Consider the following 19,899-nt stretch of genomic DNA (forward strand, 5'->3'; position numbering starts at 1 on the left):
TATTTAGTCATTTATAGACACAGAAACCATCATACATGCTTTTATCTCCTGATTCCTGGACTACTGTAACAGTCTTCTCACAGGCCTTACTCAGAAGTCCTTGAAGCTTCAAGCAGTCCAAATATCTGCTGCCAGACTCCTAAATAAGACCAAAAGGTATGAACACATCACTCCTGTTTTAGCATCAATACACTCCTATGCTCCTGATATGCTGGAGGATTGATTTTAAAATGTTACTCATTACATTTAAAGTTCTTCATGGCCTTTCCCCTGGATACATTTTTGATATGCTGGTGCCCTATAGTCCTACACACACATTAAGGTCTGCAGGCAAAGGTTTATTAACTATTCCTAAGTCCTGGCTTGCTACCTTACGGGGACAGAGTTTTTTTCTGTGTTTAGCCCTTCAGTTCAGCCAGAGACATGCCCGGGTGTTTGCAAGTCCATGTTTGGCAGGTGGTGAGATTGAGGCCCACGCGGTGGACTCTGAAGTGGACTCACTCCTGTGCATTCCCAGTCCTGCTTTGGGCCAGCGTCAGCAAGACTTGGCAGTGTCTTTTGAGCCCTGGTGATGAAATCCCACGCGTGCTGATTGAGGCAGTTTTCCCTGAACCTCTCGGCCCTGTTCACTAGCGGTCTTGATGACAGATGGACAACAGTCCCTGGACAAGAATGTTGACAGACGCTTCAATCAGTTCAAAAAGATTGTCTGGTTAGTTGCTTTATAAACCATCTCTGGTTCAGTTCTAATGCCTGACAATGTAGACCGAGTTGTCATGGCTACTGCTTTACCTGTTCATAATTCTGAAAAGGTTCAGGCCCACCAGTGGAATGTGTGGGAACTAGAATACCAAATGTAACCATTGATTGTAAGGGCTTTGGGCTGTCCTTGACACAATCTCTAAGGCCAGAATATGGTCTCACAACTGGCAGAATATTTCCTGTGACTGCTGAAATGACTTCTGAGACTTACAGCTGCAGTTTCCTTGAAATCTCTTCAAATGTGTATGTCTTCTGCATACAGAGTAGACTAAAATGTATTCATTGTGATTAATTCAAAAGTTGGCACATACTAAAACACAACACTTATGCAATGGTTATAGCTAAATAATCTTTAATACAATAAAAATATTTTGGGAGAATATAAGGTAAATATACAGCTTGTATAGATAACTGTACAAAGGTCTGCACCAATCAAATGTCCAAGTCAGAATTGGTCACCTAAACAGCATTCAGTCTATGCAGTTTATGTTCCATCTTCACACAGACATTCTGCTCATTCATCCATGTAATGCAATCTTTCAATACTATAAATAATAACTATAAACATTGGAATTTATGGCATAAAAGATACATACAGGTTTCAGCACACACGTTGAAACATTAATATTGGCATTTTTATATAAATGAGTATTGCTTCAGTCCATGCAACTGCATATATGACAATGCCGTCTCTGTGTACCGTATAAAAGGTATGAATAATATAATAATCCTTGACCCTTCACACATTCAGTACTCACGGGCATACTACATCATCTACACCATTGGATTGTTTGTCGCTGTAAGGTAGAGACACGTGATTGTATAAAAAGTTGTATGTAAAAACAGTCGGCGTTTAAGGCTAAAATGAGTCTTGGAAAGCTTGGATAATTGAAGAGATCACAGCAGCATAAAAGGTCTTACATGTCTTCCCTCCGCTCTTTGGCGTCTTTAATGTGAAGGCTACGCTTACCTGCCCTCAGGCCTTGTGCTAATTTGAAAACACGCACTTCAGTGCCTCCAGTTTCCCTAGGAAAGCTAGTCATAATTAACTCATTAGTAGACCGCCACCGCTTGCGTAAATATGTGTCCAGTGGCAACATAAGGTTATTAACAGCCATTTAAAAGCTTCACTAATAAATGTTTTAAAAACATCTCTTAAATGTCTAACACTTTTCTCACGATTAGTGTTCAAATGTACATTGTAGATTCTTTATTGTCATCAAAACGCATGCAACTTGAATGCATCTATGCATCTTTTCCCCTGTAAATATGTCTATTTTTCTTTTATGAACAATGTCGATTGATTAGGCTCTAATAATCTACACACATCTCTATCTCTGTACCTCCCAGCAGCACCGCCAGCCTGAAGGCAGTGTGTCTGGGGACCTACTAATCAGACCAGTAGCGACAGTGTTGAATGTTGGAGGAACTGTTTGAGTGTGCGTGTGAGTGTGCCTGTAAGTGTGTGTGTGTGTGTGTGTGTGTGTGTGTGTGTGTGTGTGAGTGTGTGAGTGTGTGAGTGTGTGTGTGTGTGTGTGTGTGTGTGTGTGTGTGTGTGTGTGTGTGTGTGTGTGTGTGTGTGTGTGTGTCTCAATTCATTGTCCCTTTCTTCCTCTGCTCCAGTTCCTGTAAGCGTTCCTCTCGTCCTAGTGCGTGCTGTGCTCCCACTCTCTGTGCGGCCTCCATGGCGGTGATATCAATCTGGGCATATTTAGTGGAGCCCCCTCCTGTCAGAAGGCATAAACATCATCTGTTAAAGGCCAGCAGACAGACAACAGGCACAAAGCAAAAGGTTGCACAGACCAAACCAATCAACCAATTGTGCTCCAGTGTGTCTCCCCTCACATACAGCGTGTTGATCTGAATCTATAGACTTGTGGTACCAATGTACCTTGTAGTTCGAAACCTTATTGCCTATTACATTTTTTCCCATTAAATCAGAGTGTACCTATTGTACCTACACACAGACAGCCAGCACCTCATCTTGGTGTGTGTTAACTAAGAATTAATATGCCACCATACATGTAATGAGAGGGCAGGCTGTTACCCCTGACTGCAGCAGTGGGCTCCTGGAGGTCCTGCAGGTCCAGCTCCATGTAGTGGAGCTGCCTCTTGGACGTTGGGCTGATGGGGATGTTCACGTAGTTGATGCCGTCCCCAAGAAACCGGTCTGATGGTGGCATCCTGGTGGCATCTACTGGAGATGGCAATGCAGCACCTACAACAAAGATTAGAGTCACCTTTACCAAAACCCTAGCTCTAACCTTAAACCAAAACCGTCACTCTAACCCTGACCCTAGCCAAACCCAACCCCTAACCCTAGGAAATAGAACATTGCACCTCTTCTCTAACATATTCATGAATATACTTATCACATACTGTATGTCACAGTAACGCCACACACTGAAGACTGAGTGGTGCCAGTTTTCACAGTATCGACAACTTTTTGAATTTGTTCACTGTTAAATTAACTATTGTATTGCTTGTATGTCACTTTGGATAAAGGTGTCTGCCAAATAGCCATAACCATAACTATAATCATAACCATAATATTACACACTGAAGACTGAGACGTGATGCTTTTGCATTTTGTAGTCTCCTCCACCAAACAAGGGATGGTCCTATTTTCTGACAAACCCTTCATCAAAAGATTTGTTACAGTCATAAAATAACTTGTGGAGCAAAGAGTCTATTTGCAGATGCCTCACAAACAATGTGTGTGTGTGTGTGTGTGTGTGTGTGTGTGTGTGTGTGTGTGTGTGTGTGTGTGTGTGTGTGTGTGTGTGTGTGTCTGTGTGTGTCTGTGTGTGTGTGTGTGTGCGTGTGTCTGTGTGTGTGTGTGTGTGTGTGTGTGTGTGCGTGTGTCTGTGTGTGTGTGTGTGTGTGTGTGTGTGTGTGAGAGAGAGTGTGTGTAATGTCACAATGTTAGCAGTAAATGTATCATTAAATGGCAAAATCTATCACTTTGGTAATGAATTTTCTAACACTATGAAGACCTCAGATGAGGCAGAGACACATACTCTTTTGCATTTATGCATTTATGACTTTTTAGCCACATAACCATGTAAAGGTGCTCATTTTCATTCTAAACGGAACATCATAAATGTTCACGGCCTGCACACATTAAATCAACACAGTGTCTAGCTCTGGGCGTTCAGGTTAATGTAGTCTGGGAGTGATTTAAATTCACAACGCACCACCGTCTCCAGATGGGAGGTCACTCCTACGCGGCGCCTCGGAGGTTAAGGCCATCCGCTCGTAGTTCTCCTTTGGCTCAGCTGAGGAGGTGATATGAACAAAAACATCAGCGTGGAATGCCTGACAGGGGAGCACTAACTTTCACTCAGCCTTTCTCCAGGCACCTCCATAAAAACGGATAATGAAAGGTATACATCTTTCGGACTTCCTCCTGCATTGCGCTAATTATGTGTCCAATCCCCCCCCCCCCCCCCCCCCCCCCCCGCTCAGAGCTGTCCTTACCGCACGCGGACGCCTGTCGAATAAGCCTCGGGGAGCCAATGAAAAATGGAGGTTTCACCAGCAAGCTGGCTGTGAGGAATGAGGAGAGAGAAGAAGAGAGAAAGAGGGGAGGGGGGGTGACAGGAGAAGAGAGAAAGGGGGGATGAGAGGACGGAGACAGAACAAGAGGAGGCGTGAGCAACTTTTCTGTTATCTCTGCAGCAGTGAGAAAGGTGACATGAGAGGAAAGCAGATGAGGATGTGATGAAGAGAGAGAAAGAGAGAGAGAGAGGGAGAGAGGAGAGAGAGAAAGAAAGTAAAGGATGGGGGAAGGGATGGAGCAGAGAAGAAGAGAGACACACACACAGTATCTAGTGTCCTTTCTGTGTTGGCATGGAGATAGAGAGATGTGTGTTCCCACATACCTTCCGTGTCTCGAGAGATCCTCTGCAGCTGAGCGTAGGTGCCCATCAGTTCATACCGGCCTCTTTCTTCAAACTACCAAGAGAGAACACATTGTTATGAGTGAAGCCACGCCAGCAGAGGGTCGCCATGTATCTCTGTAATTCAAATCATCTCTTTGAGAGACAGAGATATCAGAGGAAAAGCAGTGGCTAGGAGTATCACCCATGGAATTTTGCTTAAGGTCTATTTTTATTTAATACACAAGGGTACATATTATCCAGCTCTTGAAGAGAGAGGCGTGACTAGTGCTGGTGCAGTCTTCAGAGGTATATTTCTGATATAGGGTCACATGAAACCGCAGCACAACACATCTGCCATTCCAACTAGCGGTCTAAGCTAGGCCCACTCTAGGACGGCCCATTGAAAACGTGCAATTTTCCAGCTATGTTGTTTAAATACTGTACATGAGTTAGCATGCTAGCAAGTCTTCTGTCAGTGTCGACTATCCTCTTGTTGGTGTTTGTAAAGGTATTCATATGCATTTTCACGGGTCAAAGTGCTAGTTTTATTTACTATAAGTCCATACTGTTACTTTAAAAAACTGTAATCATTGCACTTTACCTCTAGGGTTCCTGGAACCATTTCAGGCTCTTTCGTATGCTCAACAGCTGAGGGACAAACAGCGGACATTTGACTTGGACTCCTTTCTGGTGAGGAAAAAATAGAAACTCAATAAACACCTCGGAGAACACTGTCACCATTTGCCCTTGGGCTTTCAGTGAAAGGCCCCCTTTGAGAAAGGCATGATAACACTTTTTAAGGTCGACAATTTATTTATGGCCAATGAAGACTATTTTAGTGAAGGAGGGAAGATTAAACGTGCCATATACCAAAATCAATATTCTTAATCCTATAAAAGTTACGTGACTTCAAAAAACATTCATTCATCTGTAGGCTGTACTAGTGGAAGTAGCTTTGATTCGAAACACTCACCAGGAAAAGATGGTCCAGGTGTGGGTGAAGGTAGTCCTCCAGGCTGCATGGGGTCTGTTCCCTGTATTGGGTATAGGACAAGGCCGTGTGGTTTTTTAGTGACAGTCCTGGTAGACTATAGTCGTTTCCGTTTCAGAGGATGTTCAGAAGGAAACACTCATGGAGTTGTGTGATCTTTCATGGTTCGATTTGAAATGTACCACAAGAGCAATGAACTGTGGCATTTGTAAAAATTATCTTTTTCATTTCTTGATTTTCTATATTATTCTGGTCGTATGGTGTATCCGAGACTCTGACTGATGTGATGCAGTGTGATTTGACATTTAATATCTGCTGATGCAGAAAATGGTTTAAACTACATCATAAGTGCAGTTCCCTCGTCTTTTAAATACTGATTTCCATGTGAAAGAGTTCCTATTACTATAGGCTTACCGAATATCCATACACTATGGGCTTATCAAACAAAGCTATTCTATATTAGGTCAATTGTCTGACAAAATGACCCCATACCAATCATCCTAATCACTGGTAAATGATCAGTTTACTGAATGTTCTTGTACAAGAACACTTTCTATACACTCCAAAGAAAACATGCCATTAGTTTGACATGCATAAGAAGACGACAAGACGACACAAGTAAATGCAACAGTATTCTAGTTTCTGACTGAAGCTGTTTGGACATTATGCAGGAACATTTTTATATGGATGCAAATACAATTTCCATCTCACTTTCATATAGTTCATGATTATGGTTATGGCTTCTTAGAGGACATGGCCATGCATAAATAGAGAAGCAACAGCGTGATTACTATAACAAGGCATAATGTATCACAGTAGCATATTTAGTATTATATTTCATGCCACATTTATTTCTGTTGTTCCTGCATGAGACTCAATGTTATGCCAAAACACACAGTTACCCAATGGACCACTTACCTGTGTGGAACACTTTCTCCTAACGGACACGCACTGCTCTTGAGTGATGTAAGTAGTATCAAAAAAGTGGCTGCACTGGGTGGGGTAAAAGAAAAGGGTGTGTTTGTTTAACACTGACTGCAGAGGGAGGATTGACTATCTGATGAGGACAACAACTACAAAGATAAAGATGAGAAGATCTGGGCCTTAAGACAGTGACACAAACACAACAGAGGGGAGTGATGGCTCATCGGGCAGATGAGAGAAAGCAGCGCAGGGAGAGCGGTGTTTGAAAATCACAATGCGTGCTCTCCTCTAATTATTATTTTTTCTGACTGATCATCGTCATCCCCTGCCAATTGATCTATTCATTTCAATTCACTATTGTGCATTTGTATTGTTCTAACAAACCTTGAAAATTACACATTCATAGCTTCATAGCTTGGAGACTAAGGCAACTTAACAGCTTAATTTTGATAAAAAACCCTTTTCATTACTTTATAATTAACTTATGCTCATAATGTCTTTTTAATTTGTTTTTCACAGTCACTTTCATTTCAAGATGAGCGTGAAAGCACGTAGCTATCAGAGCAGTCCATACCTGCCAACCCTCCTGTTTATCCTGGTTTCTCTCTATTTTTTTACTGTCTTCTTCCTATAAAACATCCCGTATTTTAATACTCTCATAACATTAGCCTTACCACCGGACCTGTTGTCCTGTTGCTAGCCCCTTCCAGCAAAGCAGATGTTGTCAAAGCATCGTTTTGCTTGCTTGAAGGTGACCTTAGAGTGATATTAATATAACTGCGTGGTTGTTGTGAGAGCACAATTTTCACGCCAATCAAGCAACGTCCTGTTTGACCTCGCTTCACACCTCATTGAGTTAGTGCCGCAGCTCTGTCAACGTTGACAGCAACGGAGCAGTCAGAGAGAGGAAGAGGCAGACGTGACATTGCCGGTGTCATAGGAGGCATTAACAATGTGAGGCGTGATGACAAGGTCAACTAGAGGTTAAGTTGCTAATCAAGTTGAATTTCCACGTCTGTAATTCGGCTGTTGCACTGACTGTCCAGTTACTGTTGAGCATGGACCGGAACATGGGGCGCATGGGAGCATGGGCGGGAAGTTTGAATGGTACAGGTGTAAACCCCTGCTGTGTTGTACAGGGAGAGACGTGCTATGACTTTAAGTGATGTGTTGATGACTAGCTCACCTTTGCTCCTCTACACACTGGGCAGGTGTTTGGGCTCGGTGCGCCTGCTTGAGGAGGGACCGGAAAGCCTTTGGGAGGCCCTGCCGAGGCCAAAGCCTCACGCAGCCCCGCGCCTCGATCCTGCCCCCCCGCGGCCCCGCCGAGGCCGGTCCAGTCCTTGGTCAGCGCGCTCGGGGGCAGGATGCGCCTCGGGGTGTCGTAGAAGGGGAAGTGCGGCGTTGGCGGCGGCGTGGGCAGCTCTTGGTCTCTGGCAGCGAGGGGCACCTGGTACTCCGAGCTGCTGGCGTGGGCCCAGGGGGTGGGGGTGGTGCCCGTGGAGACCGAGCAGGAGCAGGAGGAGGAGGAGGAGGCGGAGGAGGAGCAGCTGAGCTCCACGCTGGCTCTCGTGCCGGACACCCCCACCGGGCCGAGGAGGAGGCTGGACACGGAGGCCGAGGGGGGCAGGCTGAGCAGGGAGCCGAACTCCTCCGCCTCCACCGCCGCCATGTCCAGGCTGCCCGTGCACGAGGAGAAGCTGCCGGAGTAGGACGAGTGGCTGCCCGTGGTGGCGATGCCGCTGTCCGTGGAGCCCTGGCGCCCGGCGTCCCTCAGCCCGCGCCCGCGGCCCAGCTTCAGCGACGACGCCGACGAGGAGGGCCGCAGGATGGCCCCGCCCGCGCCGCCCATCACCGCCGCGTACAGGCTCTCCTCGGCGCTCAGCGACGGCGTCAGCGTGCGTCTGGACGTGGGCGTGGGGGTGCGGGACGTGCTCGCCGCGCCGCTACTGGACACAGAGCCGGTCAGCGGCGTCAGGGGACGCCTGGACGACTCGGGCCAGAGGGTCAGGCGGCTGCCCAGGCTGGTGTCGGAGTGGCTGGCCTCCGAGGACGAGCTGGACATGCTACAGTCGTCCCCCGCGGTGGACGTGCTGTAGCTGCAGGTGGACGCTGCCGGGCAGAAACGCGGCGTCAGCACCGAATAAGGTAAACAAACGGCCACGGAGACACACGGGACGCAAGCAAGGACACGCCACCAAGCTGTCCACCGGGACCAGAGTGACCAGAGTGACCTTCCACTTTCTACACATCTACTTCTTTAATTAAACCAACATTCAGTTACCCAGGCAACGAAGGCACCGGCTCTGTACAGTTGATTTGCAAGTAAAATGTGCAGTTAGAGGTTGAATGACTTTTACTATGGATATGACTATAAATGTCAGCAGAAATGCCATGCCAGTACAGATTTACTGCTCAGGTCAAGGTCAGGTCAAGATGACCAAGGTCATCTTTCTAGAATGACTTGTATTTGTGTGTGTCTACATCCTTCAGTCCCATTCAGGAAATAATGACATGCAAAACTTAAACTCAGAAAAGAATCAGTCAGTGTATCATCATGGGATATCATAATGCCTGTCTTTTCATATTCTATACAATCACAATTACTAAAATACATAAACAAACGTGAGCCTAACTCAAAACCAAATCAAAGGTACTCTGCTGCTCAAAACCAGGTATCTGTTAAATCCAGTTATAATCCATCAGATAGCTTCAGATAGTGTACTAATGGATTATTAACTGGATATAACAGACAATATAACAATATAATAGTAATGATATGAATACTAATTCATACTAGATAACAGTTAATAACAGATGTGACAGTTAACAGATGTGCTCTGGTCTGCTGTGCACCTGCAGGCTGACCTGTGCTGCTCTGGCGGCTGCAGGTGGACAGTCTACTGAGGCGTCTCTCCAGCTCACTGGCCTCCTGCTGGATCTTCTCCTCCGACGAGCTCGCTTTACTGCCCGCATCTGCAGGGAGACACACATACACGCACGCACGCACGCACGCACGCACGCACGCACGCACGCACGCACGCACGCACGCACGCACGCACACACACACACACACACACACACACACACACACACACACACACACACACACACACACACACACACACACACACACACACACACACACACACACACACACACACACACACACACACACACACACACACACACACACATTAGGGCCAGGATTACAAGCTGCTGTTAAAGTAAGACATGGAAGATGTTTGCATCCGCAATAAACACACACAGGGGAGCTCACATGTAGACACACACACACACACACACACACACACACACACACACACACACACACACACACACACACACACACACACACACACACATAAACCATTTAAAAGTGTCACAACCGCAATTAAGTAAAACGTCCCTTGGGCTATATTATAATGCAAAGTCTACCACAGGTGTGTTGCCATGACAATGCCCATTGAGGTGGTCATTGTCATGAGCAGAAGGTTGCCGACAGGCTTGTGCTTTTAATGCATTGTATAGAAATGTGTTTTCATTAGGTGGTAAAAAATCCTCAAAGGACACCAGCAGAGCTTGTGTGGACTCGAGGATGCTCTCAAGAGATGCCTTGGATACATTCATCAGTCATATGCCAAACCAAACTGGAGAAAACAACACATGCATGCACACACACACACACACACACACACACACACACACACACACACACACACACACACACACACACACACACACACACACACACACACACACAATATAAAGGTCCCTTTCCCATGGGTATGTGGCTTGACAGAAGTATTAAATCAATTTTTGCACTCAGTTTTACGCACATGTGGAATAGTATGAGATTCTGTTCAAAGTCATAAACAATGAAATAGTGACTGCTGTGTGTATGTGTGTGTGTGTGTGTGTATGACTGTTCAGTCCAAGCAAAGAAGAGAGAGAGAGAGAGAGAGAGAGAGAGAGAGAGAGAGAGAGAGAAAAGAGAGCTGTGCATTGATTGGTAACAGACATTGATTTATCTCTCCAGTAGCCAAACTCATAGAAAGCGCTGAGACCAGTACAACTGAAAGCATGGACAGAAAGTGAGAGGAGAGAGAGCGAGAGAGAGAGAGAGAGAGAGAGAGAAAGAGAGAGAGGTAGAAGAAGAAGAAGACAGAACAAGAAAGATCTCGTCTGAAGAGTGGTTCTTTATGGCAGGGCTAGATATTTATACCCCCTCAGGCCTGTGGAGCAGGCATGCCAAACTGCAGCTCGAGAGAGAGAGAGAGAGAGAGAGAGAGAGAGAGAGAGAGAGAGAGAGAGAGAGAGAGAGAGAGAGAGAGAGAGAGAGAGAGAGAGGCCATCTCTCCTGCAGGACACGCACACAGAGCACCGAGTACACTCTGTTACTGACCGCCACTATTTCTGCACCTCGCGCCGCACAGCAGGGCACCGGGGCACATGTGCTGCGCTCACAACAAATGAATTGACTAATACTAACCCCCTGCAATCTTACAGTGCGATCCTGTGGACTGGTGCTTTGTGTCGTGTCATTACGGTCATATCAGCTCTCGGGATGACTGACCGGCGCTGGACAGGAGCGGCGTGGTAATTTATCAGGTCGTTCGTGTACACAAGGGTCGGATTACAACAGACAGATGAAAATGGACATGTGCGTGTCCACACACACACACACACACACAGACAGACAGACACGCCTTTTGTGTATCAGCAATCTAGAGATTTGCTGAGGTACTATAACTTCAAGCTTCAAGCTAGGAAACATTTCTGTCACTTTTATCAACACATACTGTAGTAGTTCTATTCCCAACACTAACATAAAGGATATTTTACCCATACACACACACGCACACATACACACACACTCAATATAAATACACATAACTTTTCTGTATCAGCAATCTGAAATAGAATCTGCCGAGGTACTATAACTTAGGAAACTTAGGACACCTTTCTGTCAGCCTGAGAACACTTCTATCAACACACAGAAGTGCTCTTCCTAACACTAACAAAAAGGACACTACAGGACAACTTTGTTCTGCCATGATTATGAAAGAGTAAAACATTTCACTGCAGGGAAAATCTTTTTTTTTTCAACCTAAAGACATATCCTTCACACTAGCAGTGGGAATTTCCACTAAAATTCCTGCACAACACTGTGACAATAGTGCATGCTTGACTCTGACTTCCCTTCCACTTTTACTGTAACTGCGCAGTGCACAAGAAGACATAGGATCTTGAACCATATTGTGCACTTCAGCAATCTCACCAGACTAGACGTAGGTCCTATGTACAGTATATAATACTTAGCATCGCTGTATTGTGCTAAGATCATGCTGAAAATATAGCAATATGCTGTAATATCATTCTTGCCTCCCAGTCCAACCTCTACCTGCCACTGAAAACAATGCTTAATTCCAGCTTCCTAAGGCATCAGACATGATTAATCCATCTAACAGAGCCTTCCACTGCCATCACAGATATTCACAAAGGGCATCATTTTAAAGCACGTTGGTTGCAGCTTTCATTACCAATATCAGATGTTCCCAGCACTTTGTAAAACTTCACATTTACTCTGAATTAGAAGGAAACACACTAAATGGCTCAACTGTAATGAATGTTTCATCAATTGCTTTTGGGTTGAGTGAATATCAACAGTGCAGGCAACTGGGTAAGTTCAATGTATATTTTCAGCCAGGAGGCACCAGTGTGATAAGCCACCCTGCGATTAGAGCTGGATTCATTTCTTCCTTGAACCTCCAGAGCTGTGACTTCCCCGTGAAGAACAAGAAGCAGGCTAGCATTACACCGACGACCCGCCACTGTGCTTTTATTTCAGAATTTGTTTATGTGTTAACGTATCAAATGTGAGAGAAAGGAAGGCCTGCGTGTAAACACACACAAACATAGACACTCGCATGGACCGACGGACGCATGCACACAAGCGTGCACACACATACACACACACACACACACACACACACACACATAAACACACACACACACACACACACACACCCTGTAACTTATGCCAGGATCTCTTGCTATGTGGGGCCTCAAGAGAAGCCATGCCTGGCTAATTATAGCACTTCCACAGCCATGAACGTCTCCGTTTGAAAAGTACAAACTTGCTGTCCGGCCCATGCACATTACGTAAAAACCTCCCACTCGTCCGAGGACACAAAGGAATGACAGATGCACAGACCCCTTACGCCTCTGTGCTTGATGAACTAAAGCCAGCAGTGGAGGAATTCTGGCCAAAATATTTCAGAAAGACTTCAGTAGTTCTTTCCTCAGTGGTGGTGCAGAACCACAGAGAACATACACAGCCCTGGTTTGTTTTTGCTCTGGTATTTGATATGTTTATTAATTAATATTCAAGGCAATGTTTTCTTTATCAAACGCACACTGAATCACTGCCACTGTATTGTTCGTCACGCTTATTAATGGTGGCACGCGTACAATTGCTCTGCTCCTCTGTATTTAGCCACTGTGCATCAGACCTGCTGAGGTTGGGAGTCTGGTTCCGGAACAATCTGTGGGAGTACAGGCCCCTGCTGTCACAGTACATGGGCTGGTGAATAGGCCCTGGCAGGCCTTGATAAATGAACACTTTTACTTTAATTTAGTCACAGCAAGTGAGGGGAATAAAGCAAGGGTGTGTGGCTGAGACGAGGGGGGGGGGGGGGGGGTGAAGCATGGAAATTACTCTCTACATTCTCTGCCCATTAGGAATTATTCATGTAAATATTCAATGGCACCCCGCATCCCCACACCCCACCCCACCACACACACACACACACACACACACACACACACACACACACACAGAGAGAGAGAGAGAGAAACACAAGCAAGGAAATGTGCTAGGACGTGTCGACTTTGAGATGCACTGCACTGACATCTCATACCAGTATGCACGCACACATACCCACACACACACACACACACACACACACACACACACACACACACACACACACACACACACACACACACACACACACACACACACACACACACACACACACACACACACACACACACACACACACACACACACACACACACGCATGCATGCACACACTTGCACACACTTACACACACACACACACACACACACACTCGGGAGGATATATTAACCTGGCAGGACAGGCCTCAGTCCAAACGGACTCCTGCTGGGAGAGATGCCTCGCACGATGCAGTCGAAGAGGAAACTAATTTGCTCCCCCTCTGCACAGGCAAGAAAGAAGACTCCAGCCCCTAAATGAGAGACACAGAGAGAGAGAGAGAGAGAGAGAGAGAGAGAGAGAGAGAGAAAGAGGGAGAGAGAGAGGAGAGAAAAGAAAAGTGTTACACATTAAAGAAAGTTTCCCCAGTTTGCAGTCAGTTCAACCTCAATCCATCCTGACCCTGTCACCTGCAGATCAATGCCTTCTCTCCTTCCACCTGCATATAAATTCCGCTAGACATTAATTGGCCTCAGGCCTGAGCTCCCACCCAATTTCAGACACGCGCCAAGTCATTTCCCCTTTAATATTCAACACAAAAGCGGCTCTTTACCGAACGGAAAGGCATTCGCCATCTGTTGGCTGTTGGCTGAAGATTATACACCCTATTTAAAACGGAACCGACTTTGTTCCACCGCTATGCGATGCTCTCCCCTTGTTCCTCCATCAACAGTAATGTTACAAAAACATTGTGCCAGTGGCTGGATATGTAAGCACACTGTGCTCAAAGGAAGAAACAGGTGAAGTTCAAGTGTGAAGACGTTTGCCCTGATGCTGTTTACGCGAGAGAGAGAGAGAGAGAGAGAGAGAGAGAGAGAGAGAGAGAGAGAGAGAGAGAGTGTTCATGGGCGGCTTTGATTTCCTGTTGCCCGGCAGGGCCGTGGAAGGTCAGCAGAAACCTTTGATGATGATAAATATAGGCTCCCTTAAGCCCCTAGACAGTGAGAGGTATAGCGAGCAACAGAGGCTGACCAGAATAGCCAGGACATCTCATGCGTTGGGTTTCATAATTCATAAACATACTCTATAAATACAAGAGGAGGCCGGTCTGCTGACAGACACCGTGTCCGCCTGTTTTCAAAGTTAGCGTTAATCAGACCGGGTCCGCTCATTAAAAGCAACACTAACGAGGAGACGTGAGACTAGTGTTGTCTCTGCTGACAGACGCCATGTCTGCTCGGAGAGATAAACTCTTGTTTGGTGGGCGAAGGCGTAAACTGAGCGGATGGTGTGGATGTGAGGGCTGTTTGTCTTAGTGGAGCGCCCAGATATTACGAGGGGATCTGAGCGTGACCCCGGGCGCATATTGGGGCCGTCACCCTGGCACCTCGGCAAAGCTCCACCGCAAGGGGGAATGTTGCGAGTTAGCACGGTTGACGCCACGGAATCTGCCGCGGAAAAGTACAGAATGTCTGAGTGTTTCTACGAACACATGCAGAGACAGGCACACACACACACACACACACACACAGACACACACACGCACACACACACACATACTGTACATGTGTGCACACATGTGTGCTGACACAAACTCACACCCACACGCACATACACACACACACACACACACACACACACACACACACACACACACACACACACACACACACACACACACACACACACACACACACATACACACACATACACACACACACACATACATACACACACACACACACTTATACATACCCACACACACACACAAACACACACACACATACACATGCACACACACCAACAGCTGAGGAGATAAGGTGATGGATTGAGGTAATGTAAGACGGATAATGTGATAGCTGATTGAGGGGTGTGGAAGGCCTGTAGCTGGATCTGTCTGGAGCCGGTGGGCCGTTCTGGCTTACTTATCACCCACAAGGTACCACCTTGTCAGGCCCTGGACACCCCAGCGGGCATTAAGTAGCACTTCTGGAAGCACTTCTGGACGAGCATCAAACTCACTGCTGATGTACAGACACCATCTCCTGATCTTGGCAAAACCACAATGTTTTCCTGGCGTTAAACTTGCGATACATAGTGACTGACATGACACGCACTCTTGCCCTGGACGAGTGAACCGGACACTCTCAACATCTCCTTTCTCTGGCTCCTTTCTGCAATCTAATGAATCAGCAGTCTTGTGCGACCCGTGTGTTCAGGTAGAGGGCCAAGGTCTGCTTTCGCACATACACACACACACGCACGCACGCACGCACACACACACACACACACACATCCACACACACACACACACACACACACACACACACACACATGCACACACACACACACACACACAGAGAGATAGGCAGGCACGGTGTGGGCATGTGTTAGGGTCATGAGTAAGAGTTCTGACACGGGTTTCAGGCGGATGACTCACTGTAACGGAAATCCTGCACGGCGATGACCCCTGCCCTGACCCTGCCCAACCACCCGTCTGAGCCTGGATTAGACCTCTGGGGAAAGACAGAGCTCGCTCCGGACAGGTGCCCATGGCGTTCCCACGCTACTGCTGAACTTCCTCTCGTTTTCACAGCCATAAAGAAGTGGGCATCCAGTAAGGGTGGTTTTGTGAAGGACTGAATATTGCATTTTGCTAAATTTCAGTTTTTTTGCCGACATTTCCGTATGAATTATTCATTTGACTGATGAGCTCGAGATATTTATTAGGTCTTAAAAGTCACAGATAAAATATCCGCGCAGCGCATTCTTTGTCGAGCTGCGTTTGCTTTTTCTGCTTCATTTTCATCTCGGGGTTATTGAAATATGTGGCGGAGTGCAGCAGTCGTTTTGCCCGCTCTTTCAACTGGGCACAAACTGACAAGCCGGCAGAATTACCCTCTAAAGTCTATCTGAAGGCGCGCCACACACCCATCAAGCTACCCGATGGACCAAAGTGCAATTCTATTTCTAAGGCACCTCACTGCATTAGAGCACAATAAAGTCCTTCTGTCAGACGTGTGAGACTGTGGCCTGTTTTTTTTAAAGGTGGCTCAGCGATTTAAAAGAAGTTAATTTCTTCTTAAACACATCCATTTGACCCAGTCATGACATCATCACTGTAATGTAATTGAATGTGGGGGGCTGTGTGCCAGTCTCCTCCAATCAAAGGTCCTTAATGTATTATCTTAATTACATGAGGTAAGCTCTGTTATTAATGATGAGCCTGGGGCAAATCTGTTGAATACCTCTGCCATTGGATAAAGCTGAGAAAGCATTGGCAGAAACAAATTGAGTCTAAATCCAATTTCCCTTTCTATATTATTCACCTAGTGCAATTCTCTCGCAGCTGAAACTTCATTAAGATGTCTCTTATGTTGTTGTTTCTTTCACTATTGTGTAGGGAGCAGGGAGCAATGAATAATTCCGCGCGCTCTCTCAGTCTGACTTCACCATTACGAGTAGTAATAGATTTATTTTAAAGGGACTTGTTTCACCAAGAGCACGGAGAGGGGAGATAGACGTCGAATAAATCGCTCAGTCACTCCGAGACTCAGTGGCCTGTGATGACCATGCCGTCTGTCCTCTGGTCTTGGCATCTGGTCGGGCATATTTATGGGCAGCCTAGTTGGCACGGGGCCCTGTGTGCGCCCACCGCCACTCCCTAAATGCATAAAACTGCCGCAAGTTCCTGAAATTACTGACCGGGGTCCTGCAGATGCTTGGCAGATTCTTCGAATGTCACAGATTAGGCGGGCGACAAATTAATTAGACGGCTTCTAATGGACACAAAGGCTGCGCGTATTAGCAGAGTCTTTGAGTCTGTGTATTCAGCACGGACTGAAACGCTAGCGCCTGGTGGGGGGGGGGGGGGGGTTGAGCTACTGGAGCAAATGGTGAACAACTGTTTGTGGAGTGAGTCAGGTAGTTTGGAATGGCAGATGGGGCCCGATTCATGTGTCACGCGCAAAAGTGTGAGCAAAACTGATTTCACGCGACATGCTTTCCCATTAAAGAGGAATCTCCAGGGACAGAGCGGCTCATCTGAATAATACATTGGAAAAGGGACTTGAAAGGAGACAAGAAAAACCTATCAGCTACATTACTAAACTATGAGTTCCATGTGACGCCCAGAAATAACTTGATTGCCTGTTGCTATGAAACGTACCCAGCTCACACACTCATGTGAAATTCAGCACTCTTTCTTCACTTGGATTAAAACAAAAACAAAAAAAAGACAGCAACTCACAGCAGCCGCAGCGAGTCCCGCCCTCAAACACAAAGCCATTGGGCACCGCTCCATACCGCCGCAGATCAGAGAGTTTCCATTGGCCGGCAACAACCGGGGGGAGGTCCCTGGTGACGACGAGCAGGTTGTTGCACAAATGAAGGGTGGCAGGTCCAGTCTCTAGTTTGGTGCCTGGGAGGACATGGACGTTAAACCTGTGGGCTGAGACACAGTGGGTTTGGGGTGAACACCTACAGGCCGAGGAACACACACATGACTACATCACACACATTACACACATCAGTATTGAGAGAAAGTGAGCAATAGAGCATTATGTCCAATATGTGGTTTAATGTTCTGTATTTCTCACTAGTAGGTTACTTTGCCACTAAAAGTATGCTCCTGAGTTGATATCACACACTGAGCTGTATGCTTTCTGTGCTGTTCCTAAACATGGAAGGCGCCAGAGTTGATATCACATACTGTTGTCCGTTTTGTGCAAACAGTCTTGATTTTGTGCAAACAGCATTGATTAGGGTAGATTGGATGTCTCCTTATCTATCCTTTGCGGTTGAGTACTTATGCCCTAACTATTTCCAAAATGACCATCAGTACTACACATTACTACTCATTACACATTACTATGACACATTACACACATTACTGCACATGACTATGACACATCACACACATCAGTGATACACATGACACACACTACTACACAGATTACAGCATATGATCACATGAAGATAAAAATAATAGCAGATATATCTCAATTAACAAAACCATATCATTTTATGAGATTCAACAATTGGTTGCTTTTTCAGAGATGAAGGATGAGAATTGTTCTCATTCACCAGGTGAGCGTAATAGACCGTCCTAAGAGGTCACTGGCATTTAAATCCTGACCGTGGTCACAGCTTCAAGGCTGAAGTGTCTGAATGCATCGATGAACAACTTTAGATCACGTAAGATGGCTGAATGGAATGTCTTACATTAGTATGCATTGCTACCTCGTGAGGTGGTCCAACACAGTGGAAGACTATTATTCTCCCAGAGAGCGTGAATAACATGGCCAAGATGTTAAATGATTTTACATCTGGAGTCGCGGGTAATGTTTCATGGTGAAAATAACACTGAAACACTGAATCAATAGTCCGTTCATTTGACATACTATCCGTTATATTCCTCTTACTGTTTAATCATTTCGACAGTGACACAATGCTATTCCCATAGTGCTTGATGAATGAGGGAGGCCATTAGAAAGTATTTATATAAAAACCATTAGTAAAATCCCCTTTCTCCGCTTACATAAATCATTTGTCGTTTCAGTGTTTTCCCGCCAATATGGCTTCCTTTGTATACATAATGTCAGGAAAACATAATGGGGCAGGTCTAAAGATGAATCGTCAGTAAGACAAAGCTAATGTTAAAAGCATGTTACGCAAGCTGAGGTTCTGTCCATGTTGATTTGTAAAACCACGGGAACCCGGTCTCCCGGTCTAGAGACACACTGACAGACATGGGGGGAACCGGTCCAGAAGGTTGAGGAGCAGGGGGAGTCTCTGCTTCATTAAAGTCTCAAAGTCTGAATTAATATTATGGTGTCAGAACAAGACTCATCCATCTGCACGTCCATCTCGTTCCAACGGATCTGCTAACTGATTCAGCGGCTTTGCCAAATCCGTAGGAGACGGGCTGAAACGACCTACGAGGCTCCACAGTGCTCAGGAAAATGTGCTGGAGATTAACTACCGCAGGGATCTACAGTAGAGCACAGCATGTGGCATCCCAACCATTACAGACATCGCAGATCAATCATCTGTCATTCCCAACAAATAACGCTCGCACACGCGTACACACACAAACACATGCATGGCTTACAATGTGCACACATGTGCACACAGACACACAAAAACACACACACATACAGCACATAAACACACACACACACAGAAAGAGAGAGAGAGAGAGAGAGACATAGAGAGAGAGAGAGAAAGAGAAAGAGAGAGAGGGAGAGAGAGGGAGAAAAGAGAGAGACTGTAGCCCAACTCCAGATGTGTTGCTGGGCACCCATCCAGCTCACACACAAGTGCATAGATTGTGACGACATCTCTGATCCAGCATCAGAAGTGACAGCTGAGTGTG

The 19,899-nt window shown here is 46.0% G+C and overlaps 1 protein-coding gene across 1 annotated transcript in view; it reads right to left on the minus strand.

Annotated features, from left to right (window-relative positions):
• Positions 1-1,097: 1,097 nt before the first annotated feature.
• The window catches only part of dok7b (docking protein 7b), a 23,672-nt gene continuing 4,870 nt past the window's right edge, over positions 1,098-19,899 (minus strand). Inside the window, exons 4-15 of the mRNA XM_062520505.1 lie at positions 17,773-17,973; positions 13,717-13,836; positions 9,430-9,537; positions 7,748-8,673; positions 6,556-6,630; positions 5,620-5,680; positions 5,248-5,333; positions 4,647-4,719; positions 4,243-4,311; positions 3,960-4,040; positions 2,810-2,980; positions 1,098-2,489 (exon numbers count right to left, since the gene is read on the minus strand). Of these exons, the coding sequence (XP_062376489.1) occupies positions 2,353-2,489; positions 2,810-2,980; positions 3,960-4,040; positions 4,243-4,311; positions 4,647-4,719; positions 5,248-5,333; positions 5,620-5,680; positions 6,556-6,630; positions 7,748-8,673; positions 9,430-9,537; positions 13,717-13,836; positions 17,773-17,973 (2,108 nt within the window). The 3' untranslated portion in view covers positions 1,098-2,352. The remainder of the gene's footprint in view (positions 2,490-2,809; positions 2,981-3,959; positions 4,041-4,242; positions 4,312-4,646; positions 4,720-5,247; positions 5,334-5,619; positions 5,681-6,555; positions 6,631-7,747; positions 8,674-9,429; positions 9,538-13,716; positions 13,837-17,772; positions 17,974-19,899) is intronic.

Source organism: Sardina pilchardus, chromosome 2, assembly GCF_963854185.1.
Source record: "Sardina pilchardus chromosome 2, fSarPil1.1, whole genome shotgun sequence".
In the NCBI taxonomy this organism is placed as follows: Eukaryota; Metazoa; Chordata; class Actinopteri; order Clupeiformes; family Clupeidae; genus Sardina; species Sardina pilchardus.